General features: G+C 39.0%; 1 protein-coding gene across 1 annotated transcript in view; it reads left to right on the forward strand.

Moving 5' to 3' along the window:
- HIBADH (3-hydroxyisobutyrate dehydrogenase) overlaps nt 1–16558 on the forward strand; it is a 105009-nt gene extending 88451 nt beyond the window's left edge. The window contains exons 5-8 of the mRNA XM_060156047.1: nt 1902–2035; nt 3609–3685; nt 10808–10964; nt 15617–16558. Coding sequence (XP_060012030.1) covers nt 1902–2035; nt 3609–3685; nt 10808–10964; nt 15617–15775 — 527 coding nt within the window. The 3' untranslated portion in view covers nt 15776–16558. The remainder of the gene's footprint in view (nt 1–1901; nt 2036–3608; nt 3686–10807; nt 10965–15616) is intronic.
- The last annotated feature ends 224 nt before the right edge of the window (nt 16559–16782 follow it).

Genomic DNA, 16782 nt, shown 5'->3' on the forward strand with positions numbered 1-16782 from the left:
AGTGTGCGGGCCTCTCACTATCGCGGCCTCTGTTGTTGTGGAGCACAGGCTCCAGACGCGCAGGCTCAGTAGTTGTGGCTCACGGGCCCAGTTGCTCCGTGGCATGTGGGATCTTCCCAGACCAGGGCTCGAACCCGTGTCCCCTGCATTGGCAGGCAGATTCTCAACCACTGCGCCACCAGGGAAGCCCCAGTTATGGTTTCTTTATTCCTAGCTGTACTATAAATAAGTTGTAAAGGCAAAAATTGTACTAGTACAGCTCTTCCACACACTTTCCTGGTTGTGAACAACAAAACCTAACTTGAAAATTATAAATGAAGATTTCTCTAATGCTAAAAGTAGTAATAATGCTCTTGGTTTTATTTTATAGTTAATAAAAATTTAGATGAGTGAAGTTCCCCCCCCACTTCCTTTTTAAGACAAGTTTAGGCCATATTTTCTGTGCTGAAGTAGAAGTTGCTTCTCCAGTCATTTCCATTAGTGAACATACATCAAACCTTTGCTAAGGAGTGACCAAACCAATGTTAAAGTTTATTTCTTCTTCCTGACATATCACTAAGAATGAATTGCCCAAAAGGTGTACAGGCATACCTCATTTTATTGCTCTTCACAAATATTGGGTTTTTCTATTATATTGTATATAGAATGGATAAACAACAAGGAAGGTCCTACTGTATAGCACAGGGAACTATATTCAATATCCTGTGATAAACCATAATGGAAAATAATTTTTAAAAGAATGTATATATGTATAACTCAATCACTTTGCTATACAGCGGAAATTAACATGACATTGTAAATCAACTATACTTCAATAATTTATTTTAAAAAGACATATTGTGGTAACCTTGGTGTCAGATGATGCTTAGCATTTTTAGCAGTAAAGAATTTTTAAATTAAGGTGTGTACATTGTTTTTATAGACATAATGCTATTGCCCATGTAATAGACTACAGTATTCATGTGACTCTCACCTTATTGTAATATTCACCTTATGGGGGTGGTCTGGAACTGACCCCACAAAATCTTCAAGCTATGTGTGCCTGTATAGCAGGAGGGAAAAGAAAAATCAAATAATATTAGAAAGTGCACATCAGAGTAATCAGTCTAGCTAAGCAACTGTTTTCTTTACCTTAAAGAACCTTTTTTTTTTTTTTTTTTTGCGGTACGCGGGCCTCTCACCGCTGTGGCCTCTCCCGTTGCGGAGCACAGGCTCCGGACGCGCAGGCTCAGCGGCCATGGCTCACGGGCCCAGCCGCTCCGCGGCATGTGGGATCTTCCCAGACCGGGGCACGAACCCGTGTCCCCTGCATCGGCAGGCGGACTCTCAACCACTGCGCCAACAGGGAAGCCCTACCTTAAAGAATCTTTACCTACAAAGAATCTTTCCATCTGAAATGCCTACTTGTTTATGGGAGAAAGAGAAAGTTCCTCTCTTTGTAGATCTCATCTGTACATAGTGTGCAGAGAGCGAGCGAGTGAGCCAGAGACCCCAGATCCAGACTCGGGCAGCTGACCCCTCTGGCTGCTCCCGTGCTGGTCAGGGCACAGGTCATCTTTTTAATATACTTTCTATTACTGAATAGGTTTCTCAGGAGAATAAGAGATGCATGGAAATAATAAAATTCACATTTTAAATCCCCATGGTACTCCATGATCGTGCCAAAATATTTGAGATGAATGCAGAGTTTGACTGAATCTGTATGTCCCCTTTGGCTTATAAGTAACCTGCATGATACTTGACAATTAAAATATTCCAAGAGAGGCTTATGCCTGACATAAATATAACTTGGAGGCAAGGTGTTTTCATTTGGTTTGAGGATTTTCTCTAATTTTATAATATACTTAAACACTTGAAGAAATGTAACCCTCTTCTATCCCTTTACCCCCCAAACTATTCAGGTGTGGGAGCTGCTCGGTCTGGGAACCTCACGTTTATGGTGGGAGGAGTGGAAGAAGAATTTGCTGCTGCCCAAGAGCTTCTGGGGTGCATGGGCTCCAATGTGGTGCATTGTGGAGCCGTTGGGACTGGGCAGGTAACGTTTGTACAGCAGTGACACTGACTTGATGATGTAGAATCAGCTAACGTTCATTTTTCTTTCCTGACCACAATTGGATTCCTCCTTACTCTGTTCAATCTGTGGATTCTTTGTTTGCTCAGATTTTCTAAAATTAATTTGGAATGAGTTAGTTTTCCATCATTCCTGTTGGAAGTAAGCAGAGATAAACCAGTAATTTAAAAAGGCATCAAAAGTTCCATCGTTTCAAACTTTGACATACTTATCCCAGGGACCACAGAAATTATCCTTAAAACGGCTTCTATATGAAGTGCTCGTGTTATCTGATTTGCTGTTATCTTCCCTCTAATTTTGTAACTGCTCGCCACAGCTCTATTTGTAGTACTGTCGGGTAGAAGTAACCTATGCACTTTAATCTTTTTCTTAAAAAACCAGATCATTTTCATTAAGAAATGTGTTATATCGATTCTCTGATCAGGTAGAGGTGAATGACTACAATGAACTCTGAAATCAAACTGGTTGTCCCCCTCCAACCCAACACACACACACACTATCACTCACTCCTCTTCCTGCTTTGTCCTGGTCACTGGTACCAGCTTTATCTTATTCAGGACTCTGGTGTGATCTTAGATATATCTGTTGTCTCCATTCCCTGGTCCAGTCAGTCTCCAGGTTCTATTGATTTTTGCTTCAGTGGCTCTCATTGTTGGCTATCTTGTTCATTCCACGCATTACCTGGTTCAATCTTTCATTATCTCACACCTTGTTTACTGTTCACAGGGCCTAATAGATCTCTGGATACCAGGTTTACCACTTTGCCAACATTGTAACCAAAACCAACTCCATCAAGATGCTTGTATCATCATAGGTTTCCCAATTCTGACACTTTGCACAGATCCCTATTTCGTACCACGTCAAATGTGGACACTAGCTTCTGTAGCTCTTGACCTAGTCTTAACTATCAAACTTCTCCTCATTCCTTAAAACCACTGCACATGAGTCCATTTTCTTACTGTTCTCAGGAATATCTCATGCCCTTGCGTATTTATTTTTTCCCCTGCTCTCCTTCTTTCCCTCTCTTGCCTATTTAAATCCTGCCTGGCCTTCTGAGAGATGGTTTCAGGTTCTGCTTCCTCTCTGCACCTGCCCTCAGTGATCTGGTTTCTCTGAACTCCTGTCTCTGTCTTACAGTTTGTACCATACAGTTTACCACTTAGTTGTGTTTGCTTGTTCATTGCCTTTTCATTTGGTGTGTTACTCCTGTTTCCCCAGTTAGAATGTCAGCCTCATTCCTGAAGGAGCAGTTGTGCCACATCAATCAGTATTCCCTGTTGTGCTTGCGCCCATAGGAGTAGCTCAGTCGCCACACTGCAGAGCTCTTCCCTAGGGGAAGAGGACCCCCTCCCAGTCTGCTCTGGGATCTTGTGTTAGGCTCAGAGGGAGGCTTGCAGCACCAAGTGCCTTTCCTCCTTTGAAAGAATCAACAGTTGAATGCTCTTACTTTTAGAAACGTGGAATAGGGTGAAGAAATCTTCCTGTGAGTTATAGCTTGAAAATAAAGATATTTAATATGTACTCAATTTATTTTCAGGCTGCGAAGATCTGCAACAACTTGCTGTTAGCTATTAGTATGATTGGAACCGCTGAAGCTATGAATCTGGGAATCAGGTTTGTTGAATAGTACATTTTCATATACTAACAGTTTTTATGAGCTTTCCGTTTTGATTTTCTGATGTTGAAAACAAATGTTCATGAGAGATAAATCAGTTGATCCAGGAACATTGTGAAAGTATTTCATTATTGAACTTTAATAGACTTTGCTTATTGGACGACCAGTAGGACCCTGGAGAGCATGAATGCTCTCTGCCATAAGCCATAAAATGTATTGTGCTTTATATTTGAAGTTACATTATCCTTTTTATATTGGAGCTCCATTTCTTCTATTATGTCGAAAGGCAAGAGACACTTTTACTATAAAATTTAAACAATCTCTGGCAGTGTAGGACACATTTGTATAAAATACAGTTTTAATGTATAGTGAATTCAGGTGTTATGCTACCATGTGACTGGTTTTATGTATCTATTTTAAATATAGTCCCCAAAATCTACACTAAAAGGGTTCTTGGTTGTTTATTCTCAGGATAAACTGGATGGCATTCATAAAGCCGAAACTCGTATGCATAACTCTTTTCATTTTAACTTCCCTAGGGTTCTGTTACCTTACATTAAGGATATATCTTTTCATTGAAATAAAATGGCATTCATACTTTGCTGAAAGTGATTCAGGAATTCAGTTTTTCCTACGATGGTGATCATCCTTTAGAATGCTTAAGGTTAATGTCTTAATTTTAGCCTTTAATCTTTTGGGTTAGGAATGCTACATATGATTAATCACCTAATTAATTTTTGGGGTGTTTTGCATTTCATGAATATAATAAATATACATTTCTTACTTTAGAAAATGCTTAATGAGAAAGATGCTTTTACTGAGGTGTTTTCTTCACACATACCCAAACTGCTTGCCAAATATATCACAAATCAGAGTAGTGTTTCATACCATAGCTTTTGATGAAAGGAATAAAAAGAGCCAAAGTGCTTGAGATATTTTTTAAAACACAGTAATGGATTCACATTTCCTCTTAATTACCATATCAAGATGCTGTTGTTTTATTGAATTGCCCTTGTCTCAGATGTTAAACTGTCTTGACCTATTAAGTTGTCATGTTGTAATTGAGACAAAAGAGGAATTTGCTTTGCATCAGCGCTAATTGGTTTATCAATATCCTGTACCATTTACATTTTAAAATTGAATGTCTGTAAGATGGTAAGGCATATTTGTACAAAGCCTTAATAAAACTGGTGGTATATAAGAAGCTGTTCAGGGTGTTATGTCTGTATTGTAGCCAGTTTAGGCTATGGGTCACTTACCATAATTGAAAAACCGGTTACTAGTAACTTGTTTTTATGTTCATCCTCTAGATTAATTTTATGGAGGAGGAAAATGTAAATTTCTGGAACCAAAATTGCCTACAAAATTAATTGGTGTTGACAGTAGGATTAGAGCATTAGTATGCATTTGCATCTTTAGACTTTTTTTTCATTTTTCTGGATATAAATTAGTATATAATAAAAAAAGTAAAAGCCTAGGTTATACTATACTGAAGTTTCCCTCTCTTTTTGCCAGTTTATTTTATATTCTGCTGCTTACTTTAAACGTCATTGGATCAGAATGTTCCTTAGGCATCCTCTAGCATTCCTCAAATAATTTTCCTAGCAAAAGTCTTATTAGATGATCATTCTAAAATGAAGTTTTTGTACAGTAAGTGCTTATGGAAGTCTAACTCCAAAAGCCAGCTAATGAAGAGTAGTATGAAAATCAGTTGAATCAAATGAATAAAATGTATACAATGAAATGTATACATTGGCTACTAGAGTAAGTTTATTATCAAAGAGAAAAGAAAGTGATAAAATTCCAAACAGCAATATTAAGAGCAGAAGCAATAAATAGATTTTCTCTTATTGTTGGCCTTGATCCACTATGACAAAAACAATATTTAGAAATATGAAACTTTCAATGTTTAATTTTTCCAAAACTCTATTACTGTTACTGATGTATATGTGTGTAAATGAAATATTTACACACACACACACACACACACACACACACACGTCTGAACACAAAGCAGGAACTCATTGTTTTTACTTAACTGTTACAATAATTTGTAAGTTTATGGTGCTCTACATTGTACTAATGAATTGCTTATTTTCATGACATTAGGATTTTATCGGTTTATCTTACAGAGATTCTCAGTGGTTTGAAAGTCCTAAAAATGATTGCTTCTGCTATTATCTTTTCTCCATGGTTTACAGACATGGTTTAAAATGACAGGAATGCTCTCTAATAGAGTATAGAGAGCGGCCACGATTTATTGAGCATTGCAAGGTGAAAGAGAAAATTGGCATCAGCAAGCATAAATTCCCAAGTAGTAAATTCCCACAAAGTAGTATAGCATCAAAGTGGTTCAGCCACATTATATTCTGTTCACTCTGAAGTAAAAATTTTTTTAGAGAATTAATGTCAACATTTACAAATTGAGTTACCTATTCCCGTGAAGTGATCGTTTCTGATTAATTTCGTTCTCATAAGTCAGTGTCTTTTCTTGAACACTGACGTTTCCCTTTTATAAATAGAAGAATAAAACCTTATAGTTTTAAACTGTTGACCCTATGATCTTTTACAATGAGTGTTTATGGATGTTAGTGAGATTTTTAAATGCTATAAAAAAGTAAAGCATAAAAAATATTGGTATACAACATATTTAGAAATTCTTTTTTACTAGAACTTTCTGCCTTCTAATTGGGATCTATTTAGGACTCAGAACATAGTTTTATGGTACTGAAAGGGCCTTACTTGCGTTAGAGAGGTTTTATTCCCGTGCACCACATAAGAATAACATTGGTAATATAAGTTTTGGTTTTTTGTTTTCAGTTTTGTTCTGCCGGAAATTATGTTTTTTGTTTGGTTTGCTTTTTTTTTCAATATGGGCGGTATAACAAGTTGTTTGCATTGCCAACAGGGCCCAGGCCCCTCTAGCAACAGCCGTATTGTCTCCTTCCACCAAAAGAAGCTTAAAACAGTCAAACTTCTGGAAGGCCGTTCAAGATGAGAACTTTCCCACAAGCATAATTTTAGCTTCCTGGTTACTTCCCTAAGAAGGTGTTGCCGTTTCATTTAGGTGATGACTGAAACCTCTAAGTTGTATACCCTGATAGATATAACATATGGCAAAAGGTTTATAATAAAGGTTTGGCCAAATTTCTTATTAAACGGATAGGATGCCATCATGTTGGCTGATTAAGTGACTACCCATATGACCCAGTAAGACTCAGGGCAGTGAGTGTGGGTGTCTGTTGATGACCACATCCCAGCTCTGCCACAGACTTAAGCTTTTCTCAGCTGTAAAATGACAAAAATAATAGTATCTATCCACAGTAGCAGTAGTATCTGTTGTGAACAGTAAATTAAATCATCCATGTAAACCTTTTAAAACAGTGCCCGATACATAGTAGGTGCTCAATACATGGTAGTTATTGACGTGATGGTGGTGGTGGTTGGTATTTGAATTGAATTGTACGTTAATGTTTTTTTCTTTATAACACTTCTCACTGGCTAGCATTATATATTTATTTGTCTGTTTATTGTCTGTCTTCCCAACTAGAATGCAGGCTCTATGAGCTTTGTCTGCTCACCACTGTATCTTTTTTTTTTTTAAATAAATTTATTTATTTATTTTTGGCTGCATTGGGTCTTCGTTGCTGCACGCGGGCTTTCTCTAGTTGCGGAGAATGGGGGCTACTCTTCGTTGAGGTGTTCAGGCTTCTCACTGTGGTGGCTTCTCATGTTGCGGAGCACAGGCTCTAGGTGTGCGGGCTTTAGTAGTTGTGGCACGTGGGCTCAGTAGTTGTGGCTCGTGGGCTCTAGAGCGCAGGCTCAGTAGTTGTGGTGCATGGGCTTAGTTGCTCCGTGGCATGTGGGATCTTCCCGGACCAGGTCTCGAACCCATGTCTCCTGCATTGGCAGGCGGATTCTTAACCACTGTGCCACCAGGGAAGTCCCTCGCCACTTTATCTTAAGAACATCCCTGGCATGTAATAGGCACTCAATGAAGATTTGTCAGACGAATGATGTGGGGGTCGGGGGGCTCTTCCCCTGCCTCAGGTAAACGTTACTGGGCAGGTGTCTTAACTGGCCCACTCCTGGAGGGCAGGCACAGCCTCTTCTTAGATGGCAGGTCTGCGTAAACATTGGTGAATAACGGAATGATTGATTTAAGTTGACATAGTCTTAGATGTTTCATTTCCAGATCGGTTCCTGTGATACAAACATCTCAGTTTAGGGACATTGTTTGCTTTGTTCTTACATAAAACCAGACAGTATAGATACTTACAGAGACTATAAGGTGAACAAACTTTTTTGGCCCTTAAAAGCCTTGGTTACAGTGAAGGCAAACACTTGGCTTCTCTTTAATTTTTCTTATAGTTTATGCATCATTTTTACTTCTCCCAAAAGTTCATTTAAAATTCTTGTGTTTTAAAGGTGAGTAGATTTGACACAGTGACGTTTATTTGAGTTGCGTTATATATGCGGTCAGAGCAATGAATTCATTCTGTTTATATCAGAGAACATTCCAGCAATTGTAAAGCCACATGCATGCATGTGCACACTCTCGAACCACATCCAGTGGCAAGTTATTATGGGGACTGACAGACTGTCATCCTTTTGATGGCTTGAGCTGTATATCTCCTGAACAGCAATGGGGCTCTTATGCAGAAAGTATCATATGTTCCCAGCCAATTTACAGGGAAACAGCAATAACATTTTATCATGGTTGAGAGCCCAGTAGCTGCTTCCTATTAAACTTGCCCTTTCAGATACCTGTCTTGGATTAATTTGTTGATTTCAAATGAAACTCAGTCTTCTCCAGTGAAGCATGACGTTCTAGGATAGACTCCCTGAATGACAATTACTGTGTATTCTAGCTGGTTTCAGACCATTACAAGCCTTGGGCACAGTGGAAGACAGAGGACTTCAGTAACTGATTTTAATATCATGTCTAATTTTAACTGTCAGTTATATATATGCCAGTGAAAGAATCCTCAGAAAGATGAAATGCAAAACACTTCTAACTTGCACTTTTTAATGATACAGTTTGCTGTTGGGGGGTTGGGGAGGACTGGAGAGGGAGTAGCCATCTCCTAAAGAGAATCAGCATGGTGGGGAAGCATCAGATTTGAAAAGTGAGCACATAACAACTGCCACCTCATTTTTGTGTGTGCCCCTCAGGATGCTTCTAAATAGTAATATGTTCACCAAAAAGGGTTCCATAAATCAGCGCCAGTATTTTTCCCTGAACATTCAAGAAAAATGAAATGTAGCGTTTTACAAAGGATAATAAGCTTTGCTCCCATTTTGGTGAGTATTATAGACAGAGTATGAATTTCTTTAGCAATAAAGAGTGTTGTGAGGCACTGTTGAGTCTAACCTGGTAGGTTATAAGGAGGGGGAGTATCTCTGCTGCTTTGAATGTAATGAGCCATTTTAAAAGAAAATCTAAATTAGGAAGCCTGAATTATATTCCAAATGGAAGGTAAAGACAGTGTTTTGGGGTCTTTAAAAATATCCCCTGCTCATAGAGCACATTAGACATATACATTCTTGCATATTTGTGCTTAGACAATATATTTGCAGTTATAGCAAATTAACTAGTCGTTCATTTGTGATTTTACTTTTCACAATTTTTGCCTAAGTGCATTGGCTTTATCTTTTCCTAAGTCATCTGTTACCATAGCATCCTGATAGCCTAATTATATTTGAAAGGGGAAAGGAAGCATCAGTAGCAAATTATACATGTAACAAACTTGGATCTTTATAAAAGAATGAATGAAACCATCAGGTTTCTTTCCAGCAGTGTACAGTTGAACAGAATGTATGACAGCTGATTTAGATGGAATCTTTATCTGTTATAATCTTTAGTAAAAACCTCTCATTATATATATATAGGGCTACCATGTGAGTTCATCTTCATGGCATGCCATATAGTATTCCTTGAACCACAGCTGCTCCTTGAAAGCCTGATTACATAACAGTTGTATTATGTGGTAAGTCCGTACACATCCTGGCTATTAGCCCTAGACCCTGCTCGAGCATTGGAAAAAGGTTTTACTGGTCATTCTATTCTGATCTGGAAATAGACAGACAATTTTGAACACACAAGTACTAAGCAGCACCCCAAAATGCACAGTTCGTTTAATATTTACATGTGTCTCTGTTTAATCTTTTTTTTTTTTTTTTTTTAATTCTGGAAGGGATTGGTTTTAAGAAAAAGCAGAAAGTTTTATTTGAAACTTGATTCAAAGATACGTAGCAAAACTGTGCTTCCCAGGCTTCACTAAGATACTTGGAATAAAGTAATAGAGCATTTTAATTCTACTTTTTTTCTGGGTCCACATTGAACAGCCGTTTATGCCATCAGCTCAGTGATAGAACAAATGATGTTTCCGCTTGGGCAAGCTTTGTTTTATCAGGATCAGTAACCTTATCAGCAGTTGACCCAGAACTATAATGCATGTCTCTGAATAGATAGCATATGTCACAACTCTGTGCAGACTTGCTTCATAAGCAAGAATGTCTAATGAAGATTTAATAAATAAGGAAAAGTTTCCAGCAAGAAATGTCTTCTTGTATAACGATAACTTCCCTGAAGCTCATTTTACTGCTTGTGGCTCATCTCTTGCATTTATTCTCTCATAAGAGCTAAAGGAATAAACATACATATAAATGCATCCACATGGACTCCCATGATACATAATTTAACTGTCAATATTTCTTTCTGAAATATATCACTTGTGAGTAAAGACAGAATTTAGATGATCATCTTGGCTTAAGGTTCTTACGCGACACATAAATGCAATAATGTCCAAAAGACTAGAAAACCCATGTGTGTGGTAAACCAACAATACTTTTATGCAGTCGTATGTTATTTCTTAAAAGCAGGGTAGTGAAGAAGGTTTTCTCTCAGTGCAAAATGTCCTGGCTCAGAAATGTTTAATCACTAGCTTTTAATACCCTATAATTTAAGATTGGATTCTTCATTCTAGTCAGTCTGCTTAGATATTTGAAGACATATCATAAATGGAGAGAGAAGATGGAGCATCCTCACACATAAATAATCACACGTGACTTGTATATTTTGACATTTAACACTTCTTTTCTTTGACCTTCTTTGACAGGTTAGGGCTTGACCCAAAACTCTTGGCTAAAATTCTAAATATGAGCTCAGGACGATGTTGGTCAAGTGACACCTATAATCCTGTACCTGGGGTGATGGATGGAGTTCCCTCGGCTAATAACTATCAGGGTGGATTCGGAACAACACTCATGGCTAAGGTATGGTAAATGCAGAGACTACCCAAGAGAGCGGGGAAATGTTTAGTGGTTTCGTTCTCCTTCCCTCCTTTCTCTCTCTTCCCACCTCAGCCTACCCCCACTTCTCCCCTCTTGTAACAAATCATATGTCTATCCTAGAAGGCAAGATTACTAAACTAGTGACCCAGTCACTGGAAATTATTTAAAATTTAGCATGGATAAAAACCTTTTATCTTGTTCATTTTTAATCCTGGCCTTTCAGATGAGAAGAATAGGCTGGGATTTTTCTTTTGTGCTTGGGTTTGTTTGTAATGTGAGCCGGTAAAATGCTGTTCTTCATCATAAATTTACATTAATTTACCAAGTCCTTAGAACGGAAGCAGTAATAAGCATTTTCCGACGGTTAATAATATAATGACATTGGATATACATATCACAAAAGAAGAGAGGACCTTTCGCATGATGCTAGATATCTAAATACATCTTCCTACTTTAAGAATATATACATTTATGTATAAAGTCATTTGAAAAGCAAATTGTTGGCCTCCTCTCATTTGTGATCTCAACGTTAGAAAATACTTCTTAGACAAACGACTTGCAGGTTTTGTGTAGAGCTTATTCCCTACCCCACTCCCCACACCCCTGCCATTTACTTTTTGCCAGAAGTAATAATATGTACAGTTGTATACCGTATTCAGCTTACTCTCCTTCATTTCCCAGGATGTTTCATCCATTCTACTTCTCGGCTGTGCCCTGAATTCACCCACTTGCCCTCTCTACCACTACCAGTACCCTGGCTGAACCTTGTGTAGATTCTACAACATCTGCCCTTAACTGGTCTCCTGGCCTTTCATTCTCATCATCTTCTCCAGTTCATTTTCTGTGGTAAAGAGTGGACTTCCTAAAATGTAAAACCCTGGTTATGTCATCTCTCCTGTTAAGTCTCTTTCATGGTTTCCAGTTACTTGTAGATTAAAGTCCATCTCTGCACGTTGTCTTAAAGGCCTTTGCTCTCCTCACCAGCTCATTTCTGCCTTCCCACCCGCCTCTGCTTCAGCCACACCGAACTCGTTTGGCCTCTTGTCCCCTCTCCCTGGCAGCCCTCGACGCCTGCTCTTCCCTCAGCCTGCCTCTTCCTTCCTTGCCCCTCCAGCCAGACCCCTGGCGCATTGTTGGCTCACTTTAAATATTTATTGGATGAAGCAATGTTTGAAACTACGTTTCTTATTTTGTAGTTTTATTTCTCCTTGTGTTTCATTTAAGAAAATATTTATTTTTATGCCGATCTGTACCTTGTATTTAGGTTTGCGTATCCTCCACACAGGCTTTTGTAAGTTGTGCTGTGTTGCTCTTGTTGCAAACAGAAAGTAGCTCCTTAAGTGGATTGTTTTCGCAAAGCTGCAGGGTCGTTTATTAGGGCACACAGAAGAGTGAAAGAATCGCATTTATGCCCAGTTTGCTTTATGTACACGTATGAAGTGGGTTGTGACCTGTTAGCTTATTTGGTTCCTAAAATACTGCTAATGGCTCCAACAGAGGAAGCAGCTAACAAGTAACCTGTAAGCAGTGCTGGCTTTATTTGGGGACTCTCCTCTACGTCACACCTTTACTTCCATCATTTTCTCCAGTGTCCCTGCCCAGGAAGAATCTGCTCTTGTTGAGGTCCTTTAAAATTATTTTCTTGATAATAAAAGATAGCATAAGACAGTACAGTAGTAAAACATATGGACATTCCTGTTCTCTTTCGCTCTTTATAAGTTGTCATTTCGCTTATAAAGAGCAAGATTTCTGAATTTTGCTTAAAATGAAAGCATTTAGAAAGGAACTTAAAAAATGCTTTCATCACCTCAGATAGCTGTTAGCAAAACATACCGTAACTAATTAGACCTGTGCACAGAAATTGATAGAGATTAAAGAAGTCCCCATCAGTGCTACATTGATTAAAGCAATCATACGTGCTTGGGCAGATCAGGCCTTTACTTACTAGGAGATATTTTGCTCAACTACCATTAGATCTCATTGTGTTGGGGGAGATAATGTTAATGTGTCCTTGAAGTAGAGGCTTGTACATTTATTTCTAGGTCTTTTTTTTTTTTTTTTGGTGGTACGCAGGCCTCTCACTGTTGTGGCCTCTCCCATCGCGGAGCACACGCTCCGGACGCGCAGGCTCAGCGGCCATGGCTCACGGGCCCAGCCGCTCCGCGGCATGTGGGATCCTCCTGGACCGGGGCACGAACCCGTGTCCCCTGCATCGGCAGGCGGACTCTCAACCACTGCGCCACCAGGGAAGCCCTATTTCTGTGTCTTAACGTCATAAAATTCCAATATATAGTGTGTATATAATCAGAACATAATCAATACAAAAACTAGATCTTTCTTCTAAACCCCACAACCTAGAAGTCTGTTTCTGATGGCCACTAAGGAACAAATTATGGAAAATTATGACCACTCTCATTACTCACCCAGTGTACCTGTGTCCTTGTAATACGTAACGATTTGGTCCTCCATTAATTTGTTGAAACCTTTTGCAATTGTTTCGTATTTTTTTCCTGTACCACCCACTGAGCTCAGAATTCATAAATATTTTTATTTGATTAGTGAAGTGGGGTGTTTGTTTATTTTAAATTATATGTTACAAGCTTCAAAGGATACCTTCTTTTCTAACATTTCAGGATTGACAAGCCACTTAGGATTTTATAGACTAAATCACCTTTCTCTTTTTAGAATGTCCACCCTTTAAGGTAGCAGCCACCAAAGCTATTTTAGCTTCCCCTTTTTGGTTTTATTAGCTCTTATTTGGGATATTTACTTGCCCCTTTGAAAACCTCTAATAGCCTTTTCTTCTCAATAGCATTGTCTCCTCGATATGTTGTGTTTACTCTAAGTTCTTATGTTCTAGTTATACTACTAGGTTAAAAATGATAGGCAGTCTTGCTATGTAGATTTTCTGTCGTTTTTAAATAAATGCATCTTGCAGATGTGCAGCAAAATGATGTTGACAGAAGAGGCTTATCTGCTTGTCTGGGTATAAGCAATAATGTAGCTGTCCACATTTGTGAAGTGTGTGGGTAGTAATTAAACTTGCTTTTTAGTGGAAGCTGTAGAAGACTTTAAGGTTAAGTAGATTTTCCAAATCTGTGGGTTTACATGTGAAAATTCTACAAGTAAGCACAAAATACTGTTAACACCTATAGCATCATAGATATCCAAGAGGCTAGAGATTTAATCCATTCTTTAAACTTTGCTTATTTTTCCCTTGAATCATTTCGTCCTTTGAGTGGATGGTATCAGTAACTACTCCGTTATCAAGGGTGTTCCTCAAAGAATACAAATAGGCCTCATCTTGCTTCTTGTCTTCCTCTTTCATTGCTTGTTGGCTTTTCCATTGGTGGAGGAAATGAAGATGGTAATGGTAAGAAGGAAGTCTTGGTTTTGCCACTTGTTTGCAGCACTTATTTAATCACAAATGAAATGTGGGGAATATTGTTTCAGTTAACCATGCCTCCATTGTCTTCCATCTACCCCCAGATATTTCAAGGTTGGACAAGATTCCATTCTTATAGTAGAGGATACCATTAACTACAGTTTAACTATAAAAGATTCATTATGTTAAATTTTGTCTGTTTTTAAACAATAGACAATAATAAGTTTTCCAAAACTCTCTGAATGCAACATTAGCGCTCAGAGATGTTGAAGTGTTGTTGTGAAGCTGATTGTCTGTTGCACTTGAAAGAAAATCCAGCTTCGTCTCCAGACATCATAAAGCTTCCATGTTGCACCTCTGCCATCCCCAGTGTCAATTCCCTCCCCGGCCCCTTGCTTATTCTAGTTCAGCCTCATTGGCCTTCTTACTGTTTCTTGAGCATCCAAGCCATGCCCCCCCCCAGGGGGCCTTTCCCTTGCTCTTCCACCCACCTGAAACTCTCTTCCCCCAGCTCTCCAAAGAACTCACTGCTCCCTCACATTCAGATCTTAGGTCAAGTGTCTTTGCCTCGGGAGGTCTTCCCTAAACATCTCATCAATCAGAACTCTCTTCCTTCCACCCCACCCCTTGCTATATATGACTTTCTGACCCCTTACCCTGCTTTATTTCTCTTCAGAGCACTTGTCATTGTCTGGAAGTTTAGTATTTGTTTTACTGTCTATCTTCCACGCTGGATAGTACGTTCCTGAGAACAGAGACTTGGTTTTATTATCATGACTGCATATCACCAGGACTTAGAACAGTGCCCAGCACACAGCAGTTGTTAAATATGTGTTGACTTAAGACATTGAATGGATATTTTCATCATTGATAATTTCATCATGCTTAATTTCATAATGGGGTTTGTCTTAGGCTTACAGGCTTCTGTAGATTTGAAAAAGCATTTCTCTGTGTGATCTCACCTGGATAGGAACACCTGGCCGAAGTCAAAACAAAACAGATAGGTTGTGTGGAGGGTGGAGGAGTGGAGAGGCCACTCAGAAATCAAGGTTTCTCTCTGGAGCAGTTTTGCAGCTATAAGAAAGGGCATATAAAAAATATATATATAACTTAACATCGTGCTTGTAAGTATCTTATTTTTTCAGGCTTCATTTTTTCTTCTTTGAAACCCAAGCATTAGGAGCCACAGTTCTGAAGTGAGCCTTAACTACCAACCTCAATGTATTCCCTCCGCCCTTGTTTGACTTAGGATCTGGGATTAGCACAAGACTCTGCTACCAGCACGAAGAGCCCAATCCTTCTGGGCAGTCAGGCCCATCAGATCTACAGGATGATGTGTGCGAAGGGCTACTCCAAAAAAGACTTCTCATCCGTGTTCCAGTTTCTACGAGAGGAGGAGACGTTCTGAGTTTGCCCTTTGGCTGTGGACACTGTTGGGAGCCAAACTCTATCTTGGAGCCTCTCATAGCTCACTCCACAAGTAAATGGACTTAATCAAAGGTCACCTGTCTGCTTTTGTTTGTCTAGTTCACAATAAACCCTGGGATTTTTCACCCATTTTTAACTGCTTATTCTTTTTACCTATTTAGCAAACACATACTATCTGAATTTTTTTTTTTCTGCGAGCCGCTGATGGGCTCTGCTAGCTCGCTGATTGACCTTTTTCAGAAGTCTGATTTCTCAGCATCATTAGCTAAAACATTGCCTACTTCAATCAGGATATTGTTTACTCCACTTTACAAATAAAACCAATTTTTTTTTCCACAGGATAAAACCTCTCCTGGAGGAAAGAAAAGAAATGGGTGTGAGGAAAGAAGTTAGAGAAAGGGGACACCCTGTGTCCCTCAGAAAGTTTGCCCTGTTAACCCAGCGGTGGTATTCTTGCATTCTGAGGTTACTGGTTTATTTTCCAGGACTTGATAAAGCAAGAGAACTGCTTGCCGCATGCTGTGTAATTTGGACTCTGTTACATTACCGTGGTGTGCCGCTCTTGTAACAACTCCCAATACTCAGCAAACTTATTTTTTATATTTTTGCTTCCTTGTACATTCTTACTACATATTTTTTGACTTCAAAAGAATGGCATCTTTAGAACTGTTTCAGAGCCTACGATGATATGTGCTGTAGATAATTATTATCCTAAATATAACCATATTATTTTGAATTCAAATAAATTTCTATGCTGATAATACTTTCTTGGAGTTTTTGTGTCTTCCTAACCATTTGGTGAACAATCAAATGATCTGACAAACTGGTGTTGCAGACTAATGGGGAAAGGATGAGAAGGAAGGGAAGGGAGCGGGGAGGTCGAGAGGAACCGAGTGTGAACTGACCGGTGGCCAGCCCTCATCCTACTGCTCTGCCTGCATCCTTAACGAGAATTTGTTTCAGTGTTTTCTGGGTTGTGGGTGCTGT

The sequence above is a fragment of the Lagenorhynchus albirostris genome, chromosome 8, assembly GCF_949774975.1.
Source record: "Lagenorhynchus albirostris chromosome 8, mLagAlb1.1, whole genome shotgun sequence".
In the NCBI taxonomy this organism is placed as follows: Eukaryota; Metazoa; Chordata; class Mammalia; order Artiodactyla; family Delphinidae; genus Lagenorhynchus; species Lagenorhynchus albirostris.